General features: G+C 40.4%; 1 protein-coding gene across 2 annotated transcripts in view; it reads left to right on the top strand.

The window, feature by feature from the left end:
- Positions 1 to 27,870, top strand: part of Ctnnd2 (catenin delta 2) — a 755,848-nt gene that overhangs the window by 120,658 nt on the left and 607,320 nt on the right. For both annotated transcript variants that reach the window (XM_005356666.3, XM_026783687.1), the window contains exon 2: positions 24,054 to 24,190. In XM_005356666.3, the coding sequence (XP_005356723.1) occupies positions 24,054 to 24,190 (137 nt within the window). The remainder of the gene's footprint in view (positions 1 to 24,053; positions 24,191 to 27,870) is intronic.

A 27,870-nucleotide genomic window follows, 5' to 3' on the forward strand; every position in this document is an offset into this window, starting at 1 on the left:
TGTCTTCCAGTGCACTCGCGGATTCGTGTCTTCCAATGCACTAGCAGATTCGTGTCTCCCCCCTTGCGCACTCACCCAGCTGAGTGAGACTTAGCCACTCATGGGGAGACGTTATTGGCTTTCAGTTTTCCACTGGCATTTGGGTTGGCTTGACATCAAGAGAAACTGTTCTGTTCAGCACAGAAACCGTGCCAGGGGTGTCATTCTAGTGAGTTTGCAAGAAGTCCAGTCTTGTCTAGGATGCTAGGGTGCTGGCTTGGGCCATTTCCTACCCTACTGTTTGAGAAAAAAATAATGTGAATTTTTCTCATTTAATCCAGAATGTATTTCCTGGTTCTGTAACTATAGTGACTCTATACTGCGTTGAGTCTTTCTGGCCTCCCTTTTACTTAGAGGGAAGAGCTGAATTCTGATGACATGGAATATATATATATATATATATATATATATATATATATAGTATTTTTAAGTTCTGTAGTAGGTTCTAGGCTCTCTCATGGAGCTCCCAAGAAAGACCCGTTATCTCTATTGAACTGATGTCAGAAACCCCTGCTCTGCCCACTGACATCAGAAACCCCAAACTCTCCCTCTCCCTAGGGACGTTTTCTTATTTCAGAGCCCCTAAAATGGTACAAAAGAAGTCTGTTAACATATATCTGGGGTGGAGATCATGTGTATGGGAGTCAGTAATCTCCTTCCTCATAAGGGTCCTGGGGATTAAACTCAGGTCATCAGGCTTGGTGGCAAGTCCCTTTACTCCCTGGGCTACTGAGCCATTTTGCCAAGCCTCATTCCCAAAGAGTTTATCTTACTGAAATGGACAGGTCAGCAGAGCGCCTGCTGAAGTTCCTAATCAGGAGTAGGAAGCGCTTTAACTATGTAGAATATAGATCAGTCTGCAAACATCCACCAGGGAGAGACTGTGGCATCACTACAATGACTACATGGGTGATTTCAGTGTAGATGGGGATCAGGGGAATGTCTTAGTAGAAAAGCACATGCTATGAAACAACATCATATAACATTGAGCATGTATCTGTGAAAAATAATGAATCAATATCAGTCAGCATATTAATATTGATTTTTTTCTGAATATTGATTTTTAAATAATCTGATTCTTTTGTGATCATGTTCCTTGTCTGTGTTTATGTTTTCTCTTATAGGCCTGCACTTAATAAATTTTTTAAACTTATTTTTAAATATTTAATTAAAAAATCAAATTACTACGGTACCACTGGTGGCCAGCAGAGGGCATCAGATCACTGGAACTGGAGTTACAGATGGTTGTGAGTTGTCGTGTGTGCTAGAAACCAACGCCGAGGTTCTTTTTCATTTTTCAAAAAGCATAGCTTTTCGTTCTGTGTATATACTATGAGTCTGAGTTTTAATACGCGTAGCAGGATGGTTTCTTTGTGATACATTTCATTCATCGGCGTTTAGAAAAGGAAGTGGTTTCATATGGTTTTAATTGGATGTGGCTGCTTCTCTCATAACCCGAGAAAGGAGCAGAGCTGGATCTCATGGGTCACTGAAGCTCCCGCTGCTCCTTCAGGGGCAGCTCTGCTGTTTCCTTGGGCTTCTGTCACTCAGTTGTTGTTTTTATCTCTGGTTTTCCTTCTCTTCTTTTCCTCTTCCCTCTTGTCCTTCTCTCTCCCTTTCACCCAGTCCAGATAGTTCAGAATGCAGATGCATCTCTCACCGTTGACATGCTACAACTCTCTTCACTAGAAAGTGGCGTGGGTGTTGGGGACCTAGAGGGAGCCGGAGGCAGTGAGAGTCCCACACAAGGTGACTCTGGAGATAGCCTGCCAGCTCCTTCCGTCATTGTTGTCACTTGCACGGCTCAGAGTAACCCCCTTCTTATTGGGAGTCCTTTATCAAAATTAAAAACCGAATCACCATATTTAACGCTATCTTGATTTTCTTCTGTATAACATGTCACAAACTAAACCTGAATCTTCCCTGGCATTTCGGGGTTTCACACATTCTAACTATGCTTGCTTTATGTAGAGTTTCCCCAACACCTGGTGTGCACAATGAAGTGACAGGCGAGTCTCTGTCAGATTCTGTGACTAATATCCCCGGGTGTTAGATCTGAAGCTTCAGGATTTCTTGGATTTTTCTCTAGTTTGTGCTGGGGCTGTGGTCTGTCTGGGTCCAGGGCAACCGTGTCCCCAGTTCCCTGTGGCTTTTCTCTCCAAAGGCTTCTGCAGCCCCGAGGAGGCTTACGTTCTCCTTTCCAGTTTAACCCAGAGGCTGATTGCATTCTTTGAATTTCGTGAACCATTTTAAATTTCATGATTTCCTCCTGAAACTTAGCAGTGTGTATTCCTGAAAAATACACAGAAAGTTATTAAACCTGGAATTAGACTGCCAACATATTTTCAAATCGAATGTTTAATTTCATAATTGGAAAATGATACATCTGCCTAGAGAAAATCAGTGGGGTTGGAAAACAAATTATGTCGACAGTGTTGGTACAGAAAGATTATACATATTTATGAATGGCCAAATCATCTTATTACTGGGATTTGAAAATATAATTATTAACTATTTATAATGTAATGATTTCAGTTGGATGCCATATCCTGCAGCATAGTGTGTGTGTGTGTGTGTGTGTGTGTGTGTGTGTGTGTGTGTGCACAAGCACATATGCATATTTAGATTGGTGACTGTATGGGATTTCTGGTTAACATCTCATTTGATCTTTAAGCTATTATTACTATAACTCAGAGTCTGGTGAACTGAGTGTCTGCTTCATTGATATAGGCAAATGGATACCAAATGATATGGTTAGTAAAACAAGCTGGCATTTTAATCTGTAGAAGAACGGTATAATTTGCAGTATCTTAGTAGGTATGTAATTTGCTCCTTAAGTACATCTTGTTAAGTGTTCAAAGACCACATTACACTAAGTTCTTTAAGGATGTAGTTGTAGCAACTGGAGGGAAATGGGCGTGTTCCGTTGATCAGTTCTTATTGGAGCGGGGGGATGAACACAGGTGTGCTACCCACCTCCGTTCCTGTTAATATGGCTGGGAACCTTGTGTCATCCGCACTAGGGGGGACCTCTGAGGGCACTCTGCCAACCCTCATAAAGCTGTCCCCCAAGACACAGCTTCTCTTTCTGTGTCTGGGCATTCGTGAGAGGTGCAGGGTGGAATTGAGTTTGTAGCCCTAAAGGCATTCAAGAACCTGTCAATCAGATTTTCGGAGGGTGCTGCCTAGAATCCTGTGTGTGGAAATTTGAGAATTGATTGATTTGATTGATCACTGAATTGATTCGGAGGGATAGGTTTCATTTTTAGAGTGAAGAATGAGAGAGTAAAAGAAAACAGTCTCCTCTTCCTCATAAGGAAATTGGCTTTGTTCTGCCCGCCCAGTGAGCTGGAGCGACAGGAATCTGCACAGGACAGTGCAGTACGGGCGGTGTCTGCAGAGGAGGTGGCACTGGGTCTTGAAGAGGCAAGGTGGGGAAGCCGGCCCATAGGAACTTTAGGAAGTCTGCTTCTCTTGGGAGTCTGTGATTGATTAATCTTTAGCTCTGTTGGTTCTCAGGAATAATTGTTGGGTATTTTTTGGGGGGGTGGGGAGGGAGTGGAGCTGCGTTTGTGAAAATCAGGATGATGTTTTTCTAGTTAAGAAACCCCTCATGCTGAGCCAGACTTTGAGGGTTCTTGCCGAGACTTAGTTAGACTTGGCTTACAGGGACCATACATTATGCTCCATATGTCTATTTTATTTTTCTTTTTTAATAGTTTTTTAATTTTTTTTTTTTTTGATTTTCGAGACAGGGTTTCTCCGTAGCTTTTTTGGTTCCTGTCCTGGAACTAGCTCTTCTAGACCAGGCTGGCCTCGAACTCACAGAGATCCGCCTGCCTCTGCCTCCCAAGTGCTGAGATTAAAGGCGTGCGCCACCACCGCATGGCAAGAGTTTTTTTTTTAATTATTTTTTTTTCATTTTATACACCAACCCATTACTCTTCCCTCCCATTCTCCCACATCCCCTCTCCTCTCTATCCCACCCCTCACCCCCATCCACTCCTCAGTGGGGGTAAGGCCTCCCTTGGGGAGTCAACAGTGTGGCATACAAGCTGAGGCAAGACCAAGCGCCATGCCCCTGCTCATGGCAGAGCAAGGTCTCCCACCATAGGGAATGGGCTCCAAAAAAGCCAGTTCATGAACCCGAGATGTGTCCTGGTCCCACTGCCGGGCCCCTGAATAGGAAGGATGCTTTCTGGGCTCTGGATGTCTTCTTTGCCCTTTCCAGTAGAATATATCCATAATAGGTACAGGGTGTTCTTCACAAAGGCCATGCACTAGCGAGGAGCCATAAGCAACCGGTGGCACTTAGTTCTGAAAAGCTTCTAATGAAAGCCTTTAGATGATTCATACTGTATGGCAAAATTTGGTATAAGAAAACACTCCAACCTTATTTGGGGTTATTAATAGAAGTAAAGGAACATGGCATTTCAATGCCAAATCTTTGCGTTGTTATTAGGGATTTAGCAAAAAAACTGATTGGGGTGTTGTCTTATTTGACAAATAAACCTGGGGTATTATGCTTAGGTACTTGCTTCTACATTTTTTGTCTTTGCCCTATATTTGGAAAATTACTGTCTGAGCAATGTAGGATCAGTAGCTAGTGGGTGCTCGAATATAGGCTTAGTCAACCGATGAAGAAGCTAGGGGTTGCTATAATGTGGGCTCAGTCAACAGGAGAAGTAGATAGGGGGTGTTGTAATACAGGCCAGTCAACAGATGAGTATCCGGGAGGTACTGTAGTAAAGGCTCAGCCAGCATTTAGAGTAGTCAGGGTGCTGTAATGAAGGGTCAGTCAACTTTCCAGAACTGTCTGTTAGACTGCCATACAGCAAGTAGACCTCCTAGTCTGTAGTGACACCTTCAGAACTCAGTTGAAAACTAGCACAGATTCAGGGACAAATGCACCTTATGGCAGTTCGTCTTGCTATGTGACCTCTGGAGTTTACAACCAGTGTGCTTAGAGTGGGCTGAAACATAGTGGAGGTTCTAAGAGTCACGTGCAGGCATCCATCTAACTCCCTCTGCTGAGGGGAGACTTACTTTTCCCATTTAAAATAATCCCTTGAGTGGAATATAATATATACTCTCTGTAGTCTTTTTTGTTTCTACTTATAGATTGTGCTGATCAAGCAGGATGTGGGGTTGCAGAAATTCAGTGTTTGTCTTTAATCAGATGAACATGTGTGCATGCCTGCCTACCACCACAGACCTGACATCACATGGCACACTAGTAATTAATAGTTGATTGTAGCTGATGGCTTTTTACCACTAAAACATCATTGATACATATAATTCCTGAAAGCTAATTTGAAGGAGAGCAAGGAGAGGCATATGGAGAGAAAGGAAGGAGGAAATGATGTGATTATATTATACTCTCAAAATTAATGTTTAAAAATAAGTAAATTTAAAAATAAAAAACAACATTGAGTCAATGCGATGTTGAAGAGCTGCAGAGAATTTGTGCTGCAGAAGTTGAATAATTCACACTTCCTGCACTCCACATGTGGCTTTTGATCTTAATGTAATGATTTTATCTGGTAAGTGTAGGGAGAGGGGTTATTTGCCGCCTTCATTGGCGTTCACAACTGATAGCACATGTTGCAGGGACCCAGAGACCCTGGTGATGATTCCTGGTCATAGCTGTGTGTGTTAGGAACAGACCAGCTTCCTGCATCTCCTGACTAAGGTGCATGTGGTCATGAAGACCCACAGTGTTCTTTCCATTGTGGGGCACGTTAGAGGCCTTGCATTGGTATGCTTTGCTTTGCTTTGTGGTTTTGCAGCCAACCAGGCCTGAGTGTGTGTATTAGTTCATATTCCATGGCCAATAGCAGAATGTCAGGGCCTTGGGGAGTCACAAGAAAGCCTTCATCCGCTGACACCTGGCTTGTTGGCAGAGTCCCAGCCCTGTGCATGGAATCATATAACACAAGAAGGAAACTACAGTGTGACCCTTCTGCCCTCTCTTAAAAAGCCAATAGTATTCAGTCACGGGTATGCACTCTCTGACATTTTCTCATTCTGTTCACGTCTCAAAGGTTTCACCTCTTCTATCCTTTTCGGCACCTTGCATGATGACTAAATCTTAGGGACATACTCAAACCATTAAGGATACACACACACACACACACACACACACACACACACACAGACAATATCAGGTGAAGGAATAGGAAGGACTTCCTCCCTGATTTGTTTGGGGTTTACCATAATACCCTGGTTCAAATGAAAGCCTTTTTATTTTGCCTATGCCATCAATGTGAGTATCACTGGCTCTGCCCTAGTCACACTAATGCCATTACAACTTGTGTTCCTATCCTTAAGGAATACTTCCCACTTATTCTCATCACAGGTCTGCATTCATTATCAGCAGAAGAGGTGTTGAACACCCAATAAAAGGAGATATTGTTCAGCCTAAATTAACTGGGTGAAAATGTCATACGACTAAATGCTCATTGCAGTGTCAAACACACGCGGTGAGGTGTTCTCAGGTTTGTGTGCCTTCTACAAAACCAAGCTTCTCTTTCTGTGATTGGTGTAATGTTAATTTTTGAGAAATAATGCAAAGTCACAAAGTGGGCAGGCAGACAGGCAGGAAGGAAGGGGAAGAATAAAGGAAGAAAAGAAGGGAAGGAGAAGGGTCAAAGGGAGGAGGGACAGAAGAAGAGAGGAAGGAAAGGAGGGAGAGAAAATGGACCTTGCGAAAGCAATATTTGGCACTCAGAGAATACATTTTAATAATAATCAACCAAGGACCTTGTTATAGTCAGGTTAAGTGTCTGAATGAATTAACATTGTGTTTAGCATCTTTGACCACAGATGAAAGAAATTAGAAAAAGAAAAGTTATTTATGGGACATACATAAGGTACTTGGGTGGTAGAGGGGAGAAAAAAAAAGGTGAAGGAAAGAAATGACCAGTGGTCTGGATTGCAGAGACTCAGAACTCCAGGAACATCGGCGGCAGGGGTGGTGCATGGTGCCACCACTGCAGGGGCTGAGACACATCTGCAGCCGGCCCAGAGAAGACAGTTGCTGGTTCCGTTGACTTCTTTGAAAATTTCCCATGAGTGCTATGGTTTAAAACAATGCGCATGGCAATCTTCTGTCTTTAGACATCAGCATCCTTCTTCACATGGCCAGACTGATGTTGTGTGTTGTCCAGTGTCTTAGGCTTTCCTTTGGAGATTGCTGGACATATTTATGTTTCCTCTCATTGGATTTTAAAGTACTATTTTGGGGGTCATCTAGCCTCTTGGATAAGCAAGTGTTTGCTGTTGTGTGTATGTGTGTGTGAACATACATGCAAGTGTGCATGCATGCTTGTGTGTGTGCACGCGCATGTGTGTATGCATACTTGTGTGTGTGTGTGTGTGTGTGCACACATGTGCACGCGCATGAGCATGCCTGGCCTGATGTCAGATGCTTTCATCTTTGTTACTTTTTCAAGAATATAAGATTGGAAGGAGCCCCTGGACATTGCAGTTTCTATCTAACAGCCAAAACTTATGGTTTTGTTCTCTGCTTCATTAAAGAGTCAGGGTATGACCTTGAAAATATTACTTAATTCTTTTATGCCTCATTACGCTCCCACTTACATGATCTCAGCCAAGAGTCCTTCCTCTCCCTGGGGCTGCTCAAGGACTACTCATGTGCTTCCGAACTCTTTGTTCTATGCCGAGAAGAAATGGGTAGAATGGCTTTCATTATTTTAGGGGGCTCTAGAATTGACAAGGGAAAATTGGAATTTCACCTCATCAAACCAGTAAATACTTTTCAAATTTCAAAGTGCATTTCTCCCTGCCCACGAGAGGAACTAAGTGTGTTAGAAGTCACGCACTTGTGCCAGAAATGATGGCGCACGCCCGCGGTCTCTGAAAATGGACAGCTAAAGCAGAAAGACAGCTAGTTAAGGTCAGCCTGGGAGTGCACAGCAGGGGCTTGTCTGTAAAGCAGTCACATGGCCTTATAGGTAACTTGTTTTTGTGACAGAGTTCATCCATGTCAGTCCTTGTAGTTTTACTCTCTAGTTTTCTACTGATGGTAGACTATAGTTTTCCTAATTTTCCCATTACTTTCATTAATGTAGCCAGTTTTAGTGTTAAGCTGACAGGTTTTTTTGCTGACCAATATAATCTACACATTTTGTCCAGTATAAAATAGTCTGTGAAGATAATTGTTTGCAGGTCTTATTGGGGGTGTGTGGCTACCTAGTGAATTCTCATATAAACAGGAGATTCCACTGTGCTCTGAGGGGCTGACTGTAATAATGTTGGGCTCAGTTCATGTAGAAACCCAGGAAGCTTGGATTTAATGGTGTATTTGTATATGAAGGTGCAAATTTAGATATATAAAATTTAATATTTTGTTACTTATCTTCCCTAGGAATCCATGCAATTAAATAGTGGCCTAATCATGAGTTTGATCATATCTTGAGAATAAAATCTTCAAATGAATTTGTAATTGACGTTCTTCTTCCTGTTTTATCCAGTCTCTTCACTGTGTCACCAGGGCTTTAATCTTGTGCTCAGAGTTCAGAGAGCTGCTCTACTTTTTAAAATAGCTAATTAAGAGACATCTTTTCTCAATTGTGCAAATTATATGTGTGGTACGTTAAAATTAGATAATGATTTGCCAATAAGATGATGTGTAGATTGGTTATTCGAAATTGAAATTCAGTCAACTTGTACAATTTAAATTTAGCATCGTTCTGAGAGTAATTGCCACTCCATAAACTCAGCTTGTCTGTGACGCCTCTTGTGGCTGTCGTGCACAAACACCCTCCCCAGGGAGGAGAAGCTGAGTCCCCGTGACACAAAAGGACCCTTCAAAACTAGGCTTCACTTTCCTGGGAGGAATGGCTGACATCATCAAATGCCAGTAGCCACTTGTTTATTAATTAACATAGTTAAGTTAATAGATGACTAATCGATCCAATAAGTAAATGATTCTTGGCAAAATGCACCCTCCCATTCTGAAAAGATCAACTGAACAAAAAAAATCCCTGAACAGACAGACTGGGTTTTAACACCCTCAAGTCACTTATTACTCATCTGCCAGTCACTCATCCCACAAATATTACTGAAACCCCACGTGGTGACAGGAACGCTTCCAGCCAAGTTCTAGAGACCAGTGGGCTAGGATAGATTCTTCCAGTGAGGGACTCTTAAACCGCCTGTGTGTTGTGCTTCTTTCGGCTCATTGACCTTCTAGCAACCATGTGTCTTTTTTTTTTTTTATTGAAATGGGAGTCTGCACCTGTGTATGCCACGTGAGCACTATGTTTGCAGTTTCTGCTTCTTAAGGAGAGTGGGGAATCTAAACCAGGGGTGGGAGGATCCTTTCCGTGTTGGTGATGTGGCCCTCGCCATTCAACACCGCTTCTCTGTAAAGAATTTCACCGCGTTTTAATGGCTTGTCTTAAAGGGGGTTCACCAAAGCAGGCATTTAACAACGATAAACCTCTGTTCTGGATGCAGTTATGTTTCTTTGGTTTACAAATGTTGAATTGAATGACTATGAAATAAAGTGAAGTGAGTGTGATTGTAGGATTCTGATGTATGCCCATCAAATATTTGTGGGCGGGGTCCCCAGGCTTCCATGAAGTAAACAACTGACCATAGGTGACCGGATTCTTGGGCAACAGGGTGACATGCTGGAGCTAATCAAGTGTCTTTTTAAACATGTTTTTCGGATGTCACAGTAGACACTAAAACAAACAAAATAATAAGCCTGCTGGAGAGCTGCCTGCTGGTAGGCTTTCTCTCTTCCTAAACAAACCCCGGATGCTATATCCTGTCAGTAATGTACACATTTTCTCCAGCAGTCACTCCACAGGAGGAATTTATCTTTTCATCCAGCCCCAGTGGCTCACCCTGGACCTGGATTGTTTCTGAGTAATGAGCTGTCTTCTTTGCTGTGGCTGAGTTAAGGGGCATCTCGTGCAGTTAGGCACAGTCACAGACTGGGAACAGCAGGGACTGGACAACAGCTCTTCCCTCTGATTCTCTGTGAGTGGCACTTCTCTGGTTTCCTTTTGCCCTCTGGAAAAGGTAGTAGGGGGTGATAACAGAACAGCCTTAGCTTGTTTGTTAACCAGTGAGCCTTGCTAAAGAGCTTAGCCCGGTGCAAGGTAAGTACTCAGCTAGCACCACTTTATATGGCTTTGAGAAAAGCATCTGTTTAAAGAGAACTTAAAACTCTGAGCATGGAAGCAGGAGAGAGACTCGGGTGTTAAGGGCACCTGCTGCTCTCCCAAAAGGCCAGAGTTTGGTTTCTAGCATTTGCAGCTGCGTGTAACTCCAGTTTCTGGGGATCTGATCCCCTCTTCTGCCAGGCACGCACATGGCATGTAAACAGAGTGGTGGGCGAAACGCCCACACTTGTGAGCTTTTTAAAAAATAAAAATAAAAACTTTGAGCACATACTCATTTCTTTTACCTCATTTGTAAGGCCACCTATGTGCATATTTAGGGTAACTTCTGAGCCTGGAGTACCACAAATGCAAATTGTCAATTGCTCTTTCTTCTCAGAAAGACAGAAATGGGTTGATTAGAACCCTCTCTAGAAACAAAGAGAAAGGCTATGTTGTTGTATGTTTGTGCATTTTTTTCTAGCCCCAAAGCTATATACCTACAGTGTTTATTTTTGTTTTTAGGTTTTCTTTTAAATATATGGAGCCATAGACATCACGGACTGGCCTTGTACTTGCTATAGGGCAGAATATGGCATGGAATTCCTTATCCTCCTGCCCCCATCTCTCCTTCATCAGCTCACCTGGCTTCTAATGAAGACTGAACTCAGGGTTTCATGCAAGCATTCTAGGGTGTTTATATAATGGAAAATTTTAAATTCATTGATAAATGGAGAGTTAAAATATGTTAGTCATTTTTTTCAGGTCCTTGGACAGTTGTGTAAGAATATAAAATAAAACTTTAACCTTGAGAATTTGCTAGCGTGTTTCTCTTGGGCACACACAGGTGTGAGAGGATTTCAGACCGGAAAGGATTCAAAGCTGTTCCTCCTTTGTACTTTTATGGATTAAAACTTTCTTTACCCGTAGTCCTTAGAGATATGAGAAGTTTACCCACAAGGTAGAGACAGCAGCTAAAAACGAGTTCATCTAAGGATTGGACTTCTCATTGTTGAAAAGACATCATTCTGAAGGTTTTGTTTTTTAGAGCAAGGTGCGTGCTTGCCACCAAAAAGCTTGGTTTGCGTGAACAACAGTCCCACAAGTTTTCCTAAGCGTTGCACTTCCTTGGCATGAAGCTTGCATAACACTTGCAATTCAATAATTGTATCGCAACTACAAGTCATTAATATTTGACATTTTATTTACGATTACAATCCTGTAAAGCGTGGAATATAATACATAGGACAAGAAAGAAGGAAGTAGAGAATGGGAAACCCGGTGGCTGGCAGAGGGAGAGTTTCCCCAAAGGCAGAATCACTGTACAGTGCATGAAAAGGACAGATTTGAAAGGGACAAATGAACTTCAGAATGCTAATTATTATTGTTGTTGTTGTGTTTTGGATAAATAATCTTGAATCAACTTTTCACTCATCAGTGATTTAGAATGTGACACGATTACATAAAACAGTGGGGCACATGTAGAAAACAAAGTAAATTCATTGTAATATACCCTGTGTGTTATAGTTCATTTATCAGTAACTATTGATTATATCTTAATATGTAAGATGGCTTAAATGGTATCCAATAGATTTTTTTAAACTTAGAATCAACTTAATAATAATTTTTAATGCCTAGTCAAGAACTTCATAGTTTTCCAAGTATAATAATGAGAATAGTTTTGAAACAGACATAGTCCTTGAACAGAGATCATTGCCTGCTCTGCCAATTACAATGGGGCGTACAAGTATATTTCCCAGTGGTATGGTAATTAAACCTGATCACTTCCATCTCCTTAGTCTGCCACCAATTACAGCCACTGGCTTCCAAGCCTAAAGCAAAGGAGAACAAAGGAAAATGAAGAACAAAATTGGTCTTTAAAAGCAGTTGGTATTCCCATGTCTTCTTCACTGAGGAATCTTTGTAAGACGGCTGTGTTGGAACCTCTGGATGGTGTGTCAGTCAGTATGGGCAGGGAGTGTGGAATACCAAAGTCTCAAAGCCCAGCGCCTTTCTCCAGGCACTGTGTGATGTCCCAGGTGATGTTTCTAGTGGATTTTGAACAAAGCCTTGCTTTCTCATAGTCTTTGTTCAAGTGTTGTGCCTCTGCCACCCACACTATGCCCAGAACCTCCCAGAACAAGGGAAAACACAGAATGAAGATTTGTGCACTGGTTTGAAGTACATGTATAGCACCAGGTCTGTTAGAGAAGGCATGAAATTCCATGTTTCATAATATGGAAAAGAAGCCATGCTTTTGGGTTCGTATGTGTTTCCTAGCATGTAGCAAGCAAAAGCAATTGAATATATATCAAATAGCAAAACAAACAAACAAACAAACAAAAAACCCACAGAGGGTCATCAAGCATCATCAAATAGGCACTTAGAGCATCCAGACTATGTGACTACGGGGGTCCCTTCTGAAACATTTGTTCTTGAGTTCTTGACTGAGAGATTTTTCAGACGGGGCAGAGCAGAGGCTGGTCTCCCCAGAGATGAGCTCCCAGCTTCTTGTTTCCAAGATGGACAGTTTTATAGCATGGAATAAATAGTAGTGATCGCATTTGGAAATGACTCACCTAGCTGGTCTCACCTATGCCGGGCTTTTGATTGCCACAGCTCTTTGTTTTTCTTTTTATACTCTGTTAATGGAGCTAGGGGACGATATTACCCAGGGAACAGGGCCTTCCAGGCTCCCAAGTCTACTTCAAAAGAGTATACTCCACAATTTCCCAGTATAATTTGTATCACAGTATAATTTATAATTTATATCTAGCTTCTCAGGAGGCATAGGCAGTAAGATTGCAGCTCCAAGCATAGCTTTTGGCTACAGAGTGAGTTCAAAGCCAGTTTGAGTAACTTAGGTAGATAGACTGTCTCAAAGTGAAAAACCCACCAAAGGAATGGGGATACAGCTCTGTATTAGCCCTGAATTCTATCATTCAGAGGACAAAAATAATAAGTAAATTATTTAACAAATGGTTGTGTAATCACTAATTTTATTGACCAAAGCAAGTCCTAATATCAAGACTTTTTAAATGAACTCTTTTTCCTAAATTGAACTATACAAAGAGCAGCACCGATTTCTATCTAGATACTATTTCACACCATCTTGTGTTGGGGAAGAATGCAGTTCTTTTAGACGAAGACTTGAAAGGGACCAGCAGGCAATTGGAAAGGATCTTATATGTTAGTGACTGGCTTCAACTTGAACACATAACGAGAAGTGAGCAGGGCCTGCCAAGAAAAGCTCACAAAATCCTTTCAGAAACTGCATCCATAGAATCTTAGTGTCAGCCTTCGCCAGGTAATTGAGGGTGATTATAGGTATTCACCAGGGGGAGCGGCTGAAACTGTAAGGAATAAGGATCTGTTTCTTTCTTTTTTAATTGAGCTGCAGTATATGAATGAGATTCAATCATCTCAGGATATTAAAACATTTTGTCCCCATCACTATTCACATAAAGAAGAGACCAGTGTATATGCATATTTTATGAAAATTATAGAATAGATTCATGCAAGTTAACAGGATGTCTAAAAATAGCATCACAAATTTAGCAATACTATGAAATACTTTGTATACGCGTGCACTATTCACTCAAATCTCTGAGCAGACACAGATAAAACACCTTGTGAAGTCATCTTCATACTCAACTAATTATTAATACATTGCTCTAACTGACTTCTCAATACTCCCGGCTTTACTTACAAATGGCTGCCTATTGGAAATGATGAGTTGCCAATGTGGATGTGGAAAACGTCAGGGGTCCCCAGCCCTTGATGAAGAGCTACAAGCAGTTAACTCTGCTGGGAAATAAAGTAGTCTTCCCCAGGGGTACGCCCTTTGATTATCCAATACCAAGTTATCAGCTCTTAAATCACATTCATATAAGCAACACTAAATGGACTCAGTGGGTTGTATTTAGCGCGCGCGCGCGTGTGTGTGTGTGTGTGTGTGTGTGTGTGTGTGTGTGGTGTAGCAATAATAAATAAGGAAAACGAGATCGTGTACTTGAGCTTGAGAGGAGGCTGGAGAATGGCGAGGGAAGTGGGAATTGGAGACATTTTAATTGAAAAGTAAAATATACTTAGAAACTAACAAAGCAAAGAGTTAACTTATGGTAAATCATAAACTCTAAGCAGCTGTCTGGAATAGATCATGATGATGGAGGAGGAGTGTCAGTTTAGCTTATTTGTGTTTCATTCCACATGGGCCTCTCTAAAAGGCTGTCACAATGTTAGCATTGGCATTGAACTTTCAAACACATGAAGATTGACAATCATCTCGCTACCGTTCATTTGTTGATACAGAACGCATTGCCCAAGAAACTAAAATGCTAATACCTGTCTTTTAGTTCTGGGGTCCAGGAATTTGGTAGCAGCTTAGGTACGTGTCTATGGATTTGTATTTGTAATACTGTGTCTGTGAGGATGTCAGCCAGGAATCTGGCATCCTAAAAGCACTAGGGAGACTTTCCATTATAGCCTTCCTATACCACTATGGCTAACGTTGTGTAACATTGATGGGAACGCTGGGCTCTGTCATTGGCAGTGTCTCTGTTGGAGTGAGATAAGTATCTTCTCTGACAATGAGCGTTTACTCACAGTGTGAGTTCTGACCCAGGAAGCTCACTGATAGCCACATGGGACAAGTGGCTTCCAGCATCCTGGGAAATCATGAGAAATCACGTGTATATTCGTGATCAATGTGAAGGGTAAATTGCTATAATTTCAGTGGAAACATTCCAATATGACACAGTAAGAACGTGTTGCTGACCAGTGTGGGGCCGGCATTTGGGGACTTTCCAGTTAATAGATAGTAACAGTCTGAATTGGTAATTCATAGCAGTTAATTTTTTGAGGGCTGGCTGCTGCACATCATGGAACATCCTTTTTACACTGAGACCCCATCCTGCAGATCTCTGATTGAGCATGGCGATAGAATGGAAATCTATGTATTTGTTTGAAATATGGTGAAAGAGAGTACTTTGGAAGGCATATTCTTTTCCTTGTCAAACCGAGATTGTTCAGCACCTTGCACAGACCCCAGGATTAGATATAGCTTTAGGCTGCAGGAACTGAGAAGGGAAATCCTCCACACTCTGAGGCAGTGGTAATCTGTTCTAGATAATCACTGTGTGGCATGCACTATATGGTGAACTTTCTAAAAATCGTTTCTTTCAATTTTCAGCTAAAATCAACAATTCAACTAACCCGAGAGAACCTTCCATTATATAGTCAAAACCTTAATGTTGACTGTACCAACTCTCTGTCCAGCCTATTGTTATGATGGTTAGTGTTTAATTCTAGAAGGCCATACTTCATTCCTTGTCTTGATGAGAAGTGTCTCTACAGTGCAGCAAACCCATTGATCAGCTCGGGAAATGCATTTGTGTCCTTTGGGGAATGAGCATGGTTATTGATTCCAGAGGTGGACAGCTGTAATTTTTGCCTGAAATGCTGCTTTATTGTGATCATTACTTTCACTTAGACATTCCTCTTGTAATTAGGGACAAAACCAGTTGTGTGGTTTGTCAAAAAACAAGGACAGTGTCTCAGACTTTAATAGTATGTGTATTGTTCAAACGCATTAGTTTGTCAATTTCACAAATGTGGCAAATTTATAGGACATTTGTACAACAATCAGAGTTTTGGATATAAAATTTCTTGACATTTTAAAATAAGGCTGATGATGAATTTTAACTCTATTCCTTTTTTGACATAATAAGTGCTAATCATGTCAGGCACAATTCTAGGCACTGAGTTCATAAATATGAATGAGACACAGTTTCTGAGCTCAAAGAATCATGACCTAATTAGGAGACATAAAATGTAAATTTACAGTGTTCCATAAATCTGAGCACATCATTGATTTAGGGGCACTTTTAGTTGCAAATGGCACAAAAATCCATCCAAATTGCTTGAAGGAGAAAGGGACCATAGCTGTATCAAGTACTGTCCCAACTTAAAAAGCATTAAATGACACTTTTTAAAAACAAAATTCCAGGAGAAGTTAGATGGTTAGATCATGGGAGAATGAGCAAAGAGAAAGTTATCATCCTAGTGATGATGAATACATGCAGGAGAATGCTCTGTAGGGAAGATTCCATGTAAGAAAATGTGCTGTGTTGATGAGTATGTGGGTGAGCGTGCCCAATGACCCGAGCTTCATCCCTGGGGTGTATATGGTGGAAGGAGAGGGCCATCTTCTGGAAGTTTTCCTCTTCACATATGCATTCTATGACATGCACATGCCTATATTTGTACAAATAGCATACAAACACATGCACACATAAACATAAACACAACACACACACCAAGTAAAATAAATAATGAAACATGATGTGCGTGGAACTACAAGAAGCTTGTGTCTATACTAGAATGTGTGTGTAGAGCCACTAGGATAACTGAGACAAAACAGGCATTAAGAGAGAGAGAGAGAGAGAGAGAGAGAGAAAGCATAGTTAGGCCAGGACCACTGCCTCCCATAGCCAGACTTCAGACTTTATACCAGTGGTTTCTTCTCTACTTTGCTTCCATCAGTTTAGATGGGACTACTGTTTTAAAGAACATTTATTTACTGTGTGTGTGTGGGGGGGGGGGGTTACAAGGCATGTGCACCACAGTGCTCATGTAGATGTCAAAGGGTCACCTGCAGGCAATCCTCAGATGAGTTTGGTTTCCCAAAGTGTTATGAAGCAGGAGGGTGTACTGCTTACAAAGGCTCATGGGAAAGTTCTGGGCTTCAATCTCCTCTCTGTGAGCTATATATGGGAACCCCACTCTGTATATAGAGTGCCTGAGTCATGTCCTTAGGTAGTCATGACACATGCAGTAGGTTACAAACGGGTAGTGTTCTAACATCACAAATCTACAATCATTAACAAATTAAAGGCTGTCACTGTACCTCAGAGAGTTCTCTACAAGTGTCTCTTAAACACAGCTCCTGCTTCCACTTCCCTTTCCTCTTAGTATTTTGAGAGCCATCCTGAGGTCCCTCAAATCCCAGCCCAGGGGCTCCTTTTTCCTGATCCCCTCATCTTACTTAATGATTTTTACTTGTCACACTCAACTTTTCTACTCTTAGGCATTCAACCTTCGACCTTCTTTTGCCTTTTCTGCAGACGCTTAGATTCTTAGACTCATGACTGCCTCAGAGGAAGACGTCAGCTGTCACTGTGAACTTCCCCTGTTGGCTCCCCTCTACCTTTGGTGCTAGCCTTGGCATCTCAGGATGGAGGCTCAACTGGAATAGGTTTTTGGGTTGAACATGGCTCACCCTCAACTGTTCCCTGTCACCTTTTGCAAAAACCATTCTGTATACATGGTTGATACATTGCCTTTCACAGCATGGAAATAACTCATCTCACACATGAAAGGAAGGGGGCTGCGCAACATGTGGAAAAAGAGGAGGAGCCTTCCTTTCTCACAAACCTCACTGCTCTCAAATATGGCTGTGCATTAGCCAATCTCTGTGGTAGCTTCCATAGGCATTTCCCTTTAACCTGCAGATGGACTGCATGTCCATATGAAAAATAGAAATTACAAAATAATACATTATAATGCAAAACTTAATACCCCAGACCTTAAGTTTGTGGTGATACTCAGTTGGGTTTCACCTTCCTTGATGATCAGTAAACAGTCTATGTAGTGATACAGAATGTGTCTTTTGGACTTCCTAGCTATGATTAGCTTCCCACCATTCTAATGTCCTGGGACACAGGTAGAATATTTATCCATTGTTTATCATTTGAATAAGTAAACTCAACACACAATCCAAAAGTCCCCCATGCTGCCATAGCCGTGTTCCATTGCAGAAACAAGTTGCAGCTATGTCTTTGATTTCATATGCTGTCTCACTTCAAGTTCTTACGTGGTAGTGTCCATTTCTCAACGTCCTGGCTCTGCATCCTGTGACTTTTGCTGTTTGGTGTTCTGAATTCTGTCCAATGTTGGTATTTTCCATCTTTGGATGGTATGATGCATACATTTCTTTTTTCAAATTCTTTCTTTCGAGTTGCTATTTTCATGAATCAGGTCCCTGAAGCCTGCTTGATTGATGGTTGTACCTTAGTAGCCAAATACCCAGGATTCATGACTGTCAGGACTCTAGTGAGCCAAAGCCTTCAGCTAGCCCTAGGATTTCTGAAAATCTTTCCTAAGTCAAAATAAATCACTCAAGTACTGTACAGAGAAGTGCTCCCAACAAAAAGCCCATTTTGCTTATATTACATGCTCTAGTAGGCAGCCATTATTGATTTTACTCTAATAGTTTATACATTAACTCAACAGATATTAACTGGCTGCAATATATCAGCTACTGAGCTAGGTGTGATATATTGAGCATGGATCAAGACAGATCACACTTCTATCCTAATTACTCAGCTTTGACAGTGATTAACTATTATCCTGTTTATTTTGCACTGAGCAGTGATTTTAAATTTCTCTTCTAAAGGACAGAAGAAAGGGTAGATGTGTTGATATCAGTGCAGAGCACATCTGGCAGAGGACTGTTTTCTGCTTCCCCTTGGCAACTGAATATTACTTACAAACTGAAGATTGAGCTTCAGTGTCCACAGTGATCACACAACGAAGGAGTTCAGTGTTAGTGTTTTAATGCTAATCTCTCCTAGCCATGGATTTTATACAGCTTACTTTTCATAAAAATGCCGACGCTTATTCTTGAACTCTTTGAAATATTGCAATTTGAGGTAAAAAAATATAAAATCAAAAAAGTGAAACATACTAAACTTTTAATGATTAAGCAGCTCCTGTCCATATGTATTTAAATGGAAATTCTTGAAGTATTTCATTACTTAAAATTAATTTGATATGAGTGATACATTATGAAAGCGATTCTAACCGATGGCAGCAAAGCAAACAGTGTGTTATGAGAAAGTGTGCTTGTGTTTTAGCATACAACCAGGGAGTGTTGTTGTGAGGAGCTGGTTCTAAACAGCAGCACCCACGGAATTCTAGTTGGGTACGAGGAGAAGTCTAGGGGAGTCTTATAAGCTTTTATAGGGGTTGAAGGTAGAGATGAGAATGTCAGAAGGTGTAGAGATAATGAAGTAGAAGGTGAAATACACTTATTCGGAGAAGAGTAAAATACGGGAAATATGCAGACTTGACACACAGAGTTTAGAAACATCTGTATGTTCTTCTGGTTAAAAAGAAAATGTGGTTTCTGGCTGAGCATTCACTTGCGTAGGATTTGCACCAAACATAAGCCCTGGAGGATTGATGTGGGTTTGAAGATTTGCTGTAAGGAAGGCCACCTAATACTGTATGTCAGATCCTGAGCGTTTTCTAAAGGTTCAAGGGTAAAAGTTTTGCTCCCCATGGTGGCCTTCATGTGATGTGGTGGAACGTTTAGGAGGCGGTGTCTCATGGGAAGTAAGTGGGTTATTGATGCGGGCTGTATGATGCGCCCTCTTCCTCTTCTTATTGCGTCGAAGCTTGTGAGGTGAGCTGTGGCTGGACTTTCCTTTGTGGGATCACCAGTCTGCAAAAAAACAACAACAAGGAGACTTATTAATTATGAAGCTTGACCTTAGCTTAGGCTTTATCTCAACTAGCTCTTATAACTCAAATTAAGCTGTTTCTACTAATCTGCATTCTGCCGTGTGGCTCAGTTACCTCTCCTCTGTATCCTGTGCATGACTTCTTCAGAGTCCAATTCCTCTCTCTCCCTAGAAGTCCCATCTGTCCTCTCTTGCCTAGCTATTGGCCATCCAGCTCTCTATGAAACCAATCAGAGGCAGAGACACACCTTTACAGTGTACAGAAAGATGATCCCACAACAGTGAGCACTTAGCTCTGCCATGCTTTGACTATGACTCTTGAACCAGAGATTTAAAATCAATTGTTCACTTACCTTGGGCTAAAACATCAAGAATTGTGAGCTAAATAAATTTTTATGTAAATTAATTATTTCAGGTATTTTTCTATACACTTGGAGGACTGACTAACATTAAAATGGGCAGAACGGTTTTTGATTGAAGGTTTGTAGACAATGTCCTTCATGCCAGAGTCTTTTCTGCCCAGTCTGGATATTGCAGCAAAGCCGGTTGTTGAAATATGGAACAGTGGGCTATGTCCCCGGCACCCGGCCGCCCGCACGGCTAGCTTTACCGGAAATAATAACACGGAAACTGTATTCTTTTAAACACCGCTTGGCCCATTATATCTAGCCTTTTCTCGGCTAACTCTCGCACCTGGACTAGCCCATTTCTATTAATCTATGTAGCCCACGAGCTGGCTTACCAGGAATGATCTTAACCTGCATCTGCCTGGAGTGGGAGAATCATGGCGACTCCTGATTCAGCTTCTTTCTCCCAGCATTCTGTTCTGTTTTCTCCGCCTACCTAAGGGTTGGCCTATCAAATGGGTCTAGGCAGTTTCTTTATTAATAAGAAATCACTCCCACATCAGCCGGTCACTGAGAATATAGCTCTGAACTCACCTAGACTTGCCTCCCTTCCTCCCTGCACATTCTTTCTTCAGATTATTTCCAAATGTAACAACTCACAAATTCTCCCATTTAGGATGTGAACTGGGATTGCATCCAAAACTTGAATACGAGGTGTTTATCAGAGACATCCATAAAACTTGGTGTGTGTCACTAGTAATACCTTTTATTTTCCAATATAAGTGGCTACAGGTCAGAGCTACATGCTATTGGACTCTTGAAAGTAAATAGTGCAGCATTCATTCCTGTATTTTTACCTCTAGAAATTTGTTTATTGAAAAAATATGATAAATTCCAAAATGAGACAGATATTACACATAAGCATTAGGTAAGTCCATTTTGAAAATGTAAGTTTATCAGACATTGAATATTTATTACACAAATCATACAGGACATTTTATGGATACAAGAAGCTATTCAGGACATATTGTTGAACAATAAAACCTGTATATTAATTCTCTCTTCATTATAGAGAATACCTTATAAAAAAATCAGGTTGTCACATCTTCTCTAAAGTAAACACATTTCTGTATCTGTGGTGGTAGATTTACTTAAGTGTTCCTTCCTCCCTCCCTTCATTTGTTTCTTTCTTTCGAGGTTTAGAGCTTTTTATGCACCTGCTAAGGCCGTTTGGGACTTAGTTCTGGCAGGTCATCTCCACATTTCTGTTGTCTCTTCTTTGTATAGCATAAGATAACAAGTCAGGGAGGAAGTTCTGACCATCTTTGCTTCCTGGGCATAGTAGTGACCAGTGGTCAAGTTACAACTGTCCTGCAAAAGTTACTGTGAGTCGTATTCATTCAGGCATGAAAGTAGCCTCAGATAACACATGCTCTGCATGGTGGGATAAACCTTGAATATTTCACTTTGCTTCCTGCTCCAGCTTCAGAAAAATGATGAGAAAGAGGGGTTGGATAAACAGCACTGTGTATCTCTTAATTATGATCTTATTTGGATCAAATGTCAAAGGGTAAGCCTCAGTTCAATGTCTATTAAACGTATTATTTTATTTAGATAGGTTGCTGCTATAGTTTTAAGAAATACATTCTATAAAACTTTGTTGTTAGACTAGCATTTCTGATGCATTACAGGTTGTTGGAAATAGACATATCAAAAGGTACTAAAGGAGGAATGGAAAGACAGAAAACCTGAGTTCTGGCTTCGTAGTAACTTTGAGACCTTAGACAATTTCTTTATCAGAAGACACTTATTATAACCCTAGCCTGGAACCCAAATTAACATGGATCAGATAAAATTTAGAGAGCATGAAATTTATAATAATGATTTAAAGTATGCAAGACTCTAACGTTCTCAGAGTTAGCTGCTTCTGTGTATTCCTGTGGAAGCCGCCTGCATGAGCAATGGTGGAGGGTCTACGGTCGACCCCAGAGGTGGCTCTCTGATGCGACAAAGTGACATTTTCTTTCTTACTCCTCTGGGTCCCTGACTCCTTCCTTTCTGAAACATCTCCCAATTTCAAGGCTGTAGGTCTCACTTCTTTACCTGGGTGCATTTGTTGACCTAAATGTCTACATCCTGCAGAATCAAGAGACTTGGTCAGAAAAGGAGAGCACCTGGCAAAGTGATGTAAATGCATAGATACATTTCAGGTGATCTTCCCAGCAACACACCACAGTCATCCATTCTCTTAGTTTTCATCCTTTCGAATAGACATCTTGAACTTGTCAGCCGTAACTGCATCTCTCCTAGTCATATTTGTGCTGATCATAATTGTATATTCAAATTTTGTTTTCCTAAATATGCTCATGGGTTCTGTTTTCCTGGGCTTATTTTCCAATGCTTGCCTGATCCCCCAGGTGCTATTCTAAGTAGCTTACTTCAAGAGCTGGTTGGCTGAAAGGTGCAGTGAGAAGTTTGAATGACACATTTTTATTATATATTTTGGGTAAAATAGGGCTTAAGTGGGCTTTCTTAGGTTTTTATAGCCCAATAATATTAAACAACTATAACACAAAACATCGAATAAGAGCATCTGTAGAAATTCTACCTCAGTATCAAAGCTAGGATGCTCTGAATGGGGTCATAGAAAGTACTTTTGGATATGTGAATTGCACTGGTCCCTACTGTTGTGTTGTTATGAGAATACATTTTATCTATCCTTAGCCTTTTATTAGAATGTTGTGTTTAAAGTTTATCTTAGTTTTTAATGCTTTCTTTGTTAATGAACGTTGCTAGAGGAGATATGCACCTGACAGAGCAGTTTTTGTTTTAATCCATTCAGGATTAATTCATCATGCCAGTGACGGAGTGCTTGCCTGCTGTGTTTAATACCCTGGGCTCCATCCTCAGCACTCTAAAATACATACATGCATACATACACTCATATATATATATATATATACATATATATATATATATTCACCGAAAGCCATATCACTACTCTACCACTACCACCACCACCACCACCATCATCATCATCATCATTTTTCACAGTTATAGAAAGTCAAATAGTCCAAGTTCAAGAAACAGCAGAGTCAGTGTCTGGTGAGGTCCTATGTTTTGCTTCATAGAGGATTCTTTTCCCTATGCTTTCATATGGTGGGAGAAGGAGGGGTAACATTTGGGCCACTTTATGATTATACCAGCAGGCTCATAGCCTAATCAACATCAAATAGACTAATCAATTACCAAAGGTGTACCACCTCATGCCATTAAAATTGGAATCTGTGTGTGAGTTTGAGCAATGCAATAGAACAAAAATAACTTTGGAGAATCTTACCAGCACCAGTGTGTTCATTTTGTATTGATATTAATGTGAGTTGAGTTTCTGATTTCTTTCTTAAACTTAGACTATGTATATGGATAAATAAAAGGGGAGGGCTTTCTGGTTTTAAAGAGGTTTAGTCTTCTCTCTGTCAGGGTATGAATTTAACTGTGTGCGGGATGAACCAGCTGTTTTCTGTATTTCACAGTACTAACCAAACTTTTTTTTTGGGGGGGTGGATATCCTTTAGTTATTGATAATAGTTGGTCATTTACGTTGTGTGAGTTTTCCTATAAGGGGGATGTGTAATAGATTATCTTGAAAGCATAGCAGTAGAAAAGAGAAGTGCATTTGTGTAAGACAGATGTCAATCTGTAGTTAGACTTTTAGACTCAATTTTTTTTACCTTTTTTTTTATTCTTATTATCTTGCTTCTACCTTATCATAATTTATTGTCCCACATACAGGATAAGAGAGAACAAAGGCATGCCTTTGTTATCTCAGACTTGGTTGGGGGTCTACACAGAGTGACATTTTGTTTGACTTCACTTTTCCTTGTTATAGAATTATACCACACTTGTTGGGACAGCTTGTGCCTTTTATTCCCCCAACTGAATTCCCTGCGGTTGTGTTTGTTTACAATGATGTGTGGCTGGTCTGACCTTGTCCTGTTTTGTTTCAGGAGCTATGCCTGTCCCAGACCAGCCTCCTTCAGCCTCAGAGAAGAGCAGCTCCTTGAGCCCAGGCTTAAACACCTCCAATGGGGACGGCTCTGAGACAGAGACCACTTCTGCCATCCTCGCCTCCGTCAAAGAACAGGTAGAAGCATTCTATTTGTGTCTGGTTCATAGGGGCATGTAAAAATTGTTTCTTTGGGTGAACATCCATGGTTACATTGTATGAGCATAATACCATGTTAGTATTTACTATGTAAACAATATTAAAATATGGTTACAATTGTTTTTGACTTCATGCTGTTACTTGTGATTCCGGCAGCTTTCCTTAAAAACATAATCCAACATATTTCATAAAGAGGAGAACACTTTCATGGAGATAAACTTTTGGAAGGTATATTCATTAAATTGACATTTGTTGTTATTGGGCATTTCAGGCCCAATACTTGGTGTACTGAAATATTGTCAAACCTGTCAACAAATATCTGGAAACTTAAAAATTGAGAATATGTTGATAATAGCTGAGTATTGCAGTAAATGAAGGGAAAATGTCTTTCCTGGTGTTTTTTTTTAATGACTTCATTTTTTTGGGGGGGGGAATGGAAACAAGATTGCACAGATACTTTAAAAGATTGTACGAAAACATAAACACTTGACAGTTTAAGGAAATCAATAAAATTCATCATATAAAACATGTTAATTACAATACAGGAAAAATTCTACAACTTTCCCTATCAAAGTCTTCAAAACCTGATTGACTTCTCAGATATGTCATCGCTATAAAAATGGATAAATAACTGAAATTTATGTCTGAGATTTAAAACGAAACTGTTCTACAAATGCTATGCTTCTTGTAAATCAAAGGTGATTACAGAAAGCTGGATGGAGACTTGTATTTTCTTCTGCATATATTCTAGAGAATAAAACAGGATTATCAATATAAAAATGTAATTTACATGTAATTTTTGGATTTATTTAAAGAATGCAGTTTATAACTTTTTAAAAATATTTATTTATTTATTGTGTATACAACATTCAGCTTCCATGTATGCCCACACACTAGAAGAGGGCTCCAAATCTCATTACAGATGGTTGTGAGCCACCATGTGGTTGCTGGGAATTGAACTCATGACCTTTGGAAGAGCAGCCAGTGCTCTTAACCACCGAGCCGTCTCTCCAGCCCCTGCAGTTTATAACTTGAAACATGTCCTGCAGAATCTATAGATTGGGCGATAGGCATTTCTACCTGTGAAATGAATTTAGGCTATTTTCTTACAGTTATTTTGAATTCTTACAGACTTTAGTTAGTTATCCTGCCATGTTGTAGAACATTCGACAAATTCTTCCATTCAATTATTCTTTGTTGCCCAACATTGCACCTCTGCTCCTTCACTCCCCAGTCTTTGTGGGCCTCATTCTGCTCTCTGTTGGGTTTGAGCCATTTTATTCCATGCTGCTGGGTTCGCAAATGCATTTGTGTAAAAGTGACACAAGGAACATAGACAGAAACACTGTGATTGTGGAGGAGCACAACCCAAAGGTGGGGCGATCAAGAGTAGGCACTGCTCTGTATGCAAGTGAAGAGTTCCAGAGGAAGCCCATCATGTTTAATAAGTGGGCTGATTAGATCAGTGTAGGAAGCCACCTACTTATCAATCCATCAGTAAAGCTAAAGGAGATGCCATTGACAGGGAAGATCAATGACGCTGTCAGGCGTGCTCCCCAGTCCCAGCCCCGCTTCAGAAAGTGTGCCGCTAAATAGGTCTACAGGGAAAGCTGAGTAGATCCATTTGATCGTCTAGAGCGGGAAATGTTAACTAGGACTGTGCTGCTCCAGGCGTTTGCTGGTGAAAATCCCACTCGTGAGTTTTGTGATCATTCTGAGGAAGAGTGGATGTGGGAGCCCAGTAGGGCTTTGGGCCAGCCCAGAACCTGGGACAGTTGAGGCAGCCTGGTGCCTTCTTTGGATTTGATCTGGAAGTCTTTGTGAGACACTGACTTAGTTCACTGACAAAATATAAATTGGGAGATCAAAACTTAACAAGAAAATTGCATGACTTGTCTAATGACAAAAACAGTGTTTTATTACGGGATTTGGTAGTGTAGCTTACAATGAGCGAAATGGCATGAAATGCAGGTCATCAATATCATTACCATATCCCAAAGGGACACATAAAGTTAGACAATTGTTTCGTTGTCATTTTGATGTAGTCTCATGTAACCCAGTCTAGGCTTAAATCATTATGTATTTAAAGAAATTGACTTTGAATTTCTAATTCTCCTGCCTCTACTTTACAAGAGCTAAAACTACAGGCATGTATGAACATTCTTGGCTTATGAGATTCTGGGGATTCAATCCAGGGTTTCTTGTAGACCAGTCAGGCACACTACTGAATGACATACTCTGCCCGTGTTTAGGCATCTATAGCCAGTATCATCTGTCTGGTTGTTTTGTCGACAAATATTATTGTTAAGAACTTATGGATATATGAATATGTGAAGATTCCAAGAAGGATAGAATCGGCTTCCCAAACATACTAATGACAGCAATATCAAGTGGATGGAAATAGCAAGACTTATCTTGTAGGACATAATGAAGGGCTTATAGCAGATTCAGATGTGAGTCAGGGTCCAATTCCTTTAAAGTTGGTATTCAATTTAATACAGAGGTGCGGTTAAATGATACCAGTGTGAACATCTCAAATAAATGTAAAGTTCTTGCTTTATAATATATAGGGGAAAATGTCCAAGGAAATACTATAGCCGTAAACATGAAAACTAAGCGTATTTGAAAAAATTGGGAGATAAATAGTTGATGTCAGGTAGTGGTGATGAGGACTTTTAGGCAGAAAAGGCAAATTATTAGGGAATGTGTGGTATGTGAGGCAGTGGAGGAGTAACAATAGTAAAGGAAATTATGCATTAGACAATATAAAAGGGAGCTAGGAGATGGCTCAGTGGTTGAGAGCACTGGCTGTCCTTGCAGAGGACCCGGGTTCTGTTCTCAGTGCCCATACGGCAGCTCACCTTGGTCTCTGCCGTTCCAGTTCTGATGCCCTTTCTGATGTCTGCAGGTTCTAGACACATGGTGCACATGGTGCAGGCATGCAAACTATTCATACACAAAATGCAAGTAAAATTTATTTAATTAAAAGTAGAAAATATATATGTCATAGTGTAACAAAATGTCGATAGAGCTAATGTAACATTTTTTTTTTAATGCTGATGAGAAAAAGAATAGACAAGATTAGAAAACTAAGTAGAAGGTAAGAATGAAATTCACAGGAGAAAAATTCAAACAAGTCTTGGCTATGCATTTACCTATGGATACATACAATGTGCATGACGAAGTTTAAATACAAACAAATTCTCATTTGATTCTCTCAAGTATTCCAGAGTAAAAAATGCTATTATTTTATTCTAACTAATGGTTAAGGTTTAGAGAAATCCTCATTTTTTTTTTAATTCCAAAAATGGCAGTGAATTGCTGTATGCTTTCCTTGGTCAAAGGATCTGTTTGTATGCACTGGCCGTGGAATGACATAGTAAGTATCCAGTAGGAGTATTGAATCCTTTCAAGTTTGGACATATTGTCTATACCTTCAGATTATATATACATATACATAATATTTACATACAGATAATCTGTCTGTCTATATATCTATTATCTTTCATCTATCTATCTATCTATCTATCTATCTATCTATCTATCTATCTATCTATCTATCTATGGATATTTAGTACAATACTTATTTGTTATCTATCTACCTATCTATCATCTATCTATCTATTTATCTGTCTATCTTTGGATATTTAGTACAATAC

The sequence above is a fragment of the Microtus ochrogaster genome, chromosome 19 (genome assembly GCF_000317375.1).
Source record: "Microtus ochrogaster isolate Prairie Vole_2 chromosome 19, MicOch1.0, whole genome shotgun sequence".
In the NCBI taxonomy this organism is placed as follows: Eukaryota; Metazoa; Chordata; class Mammalia; order Rodentia; family Cricetidae; genus Microtus; species Microtus ochrogaster.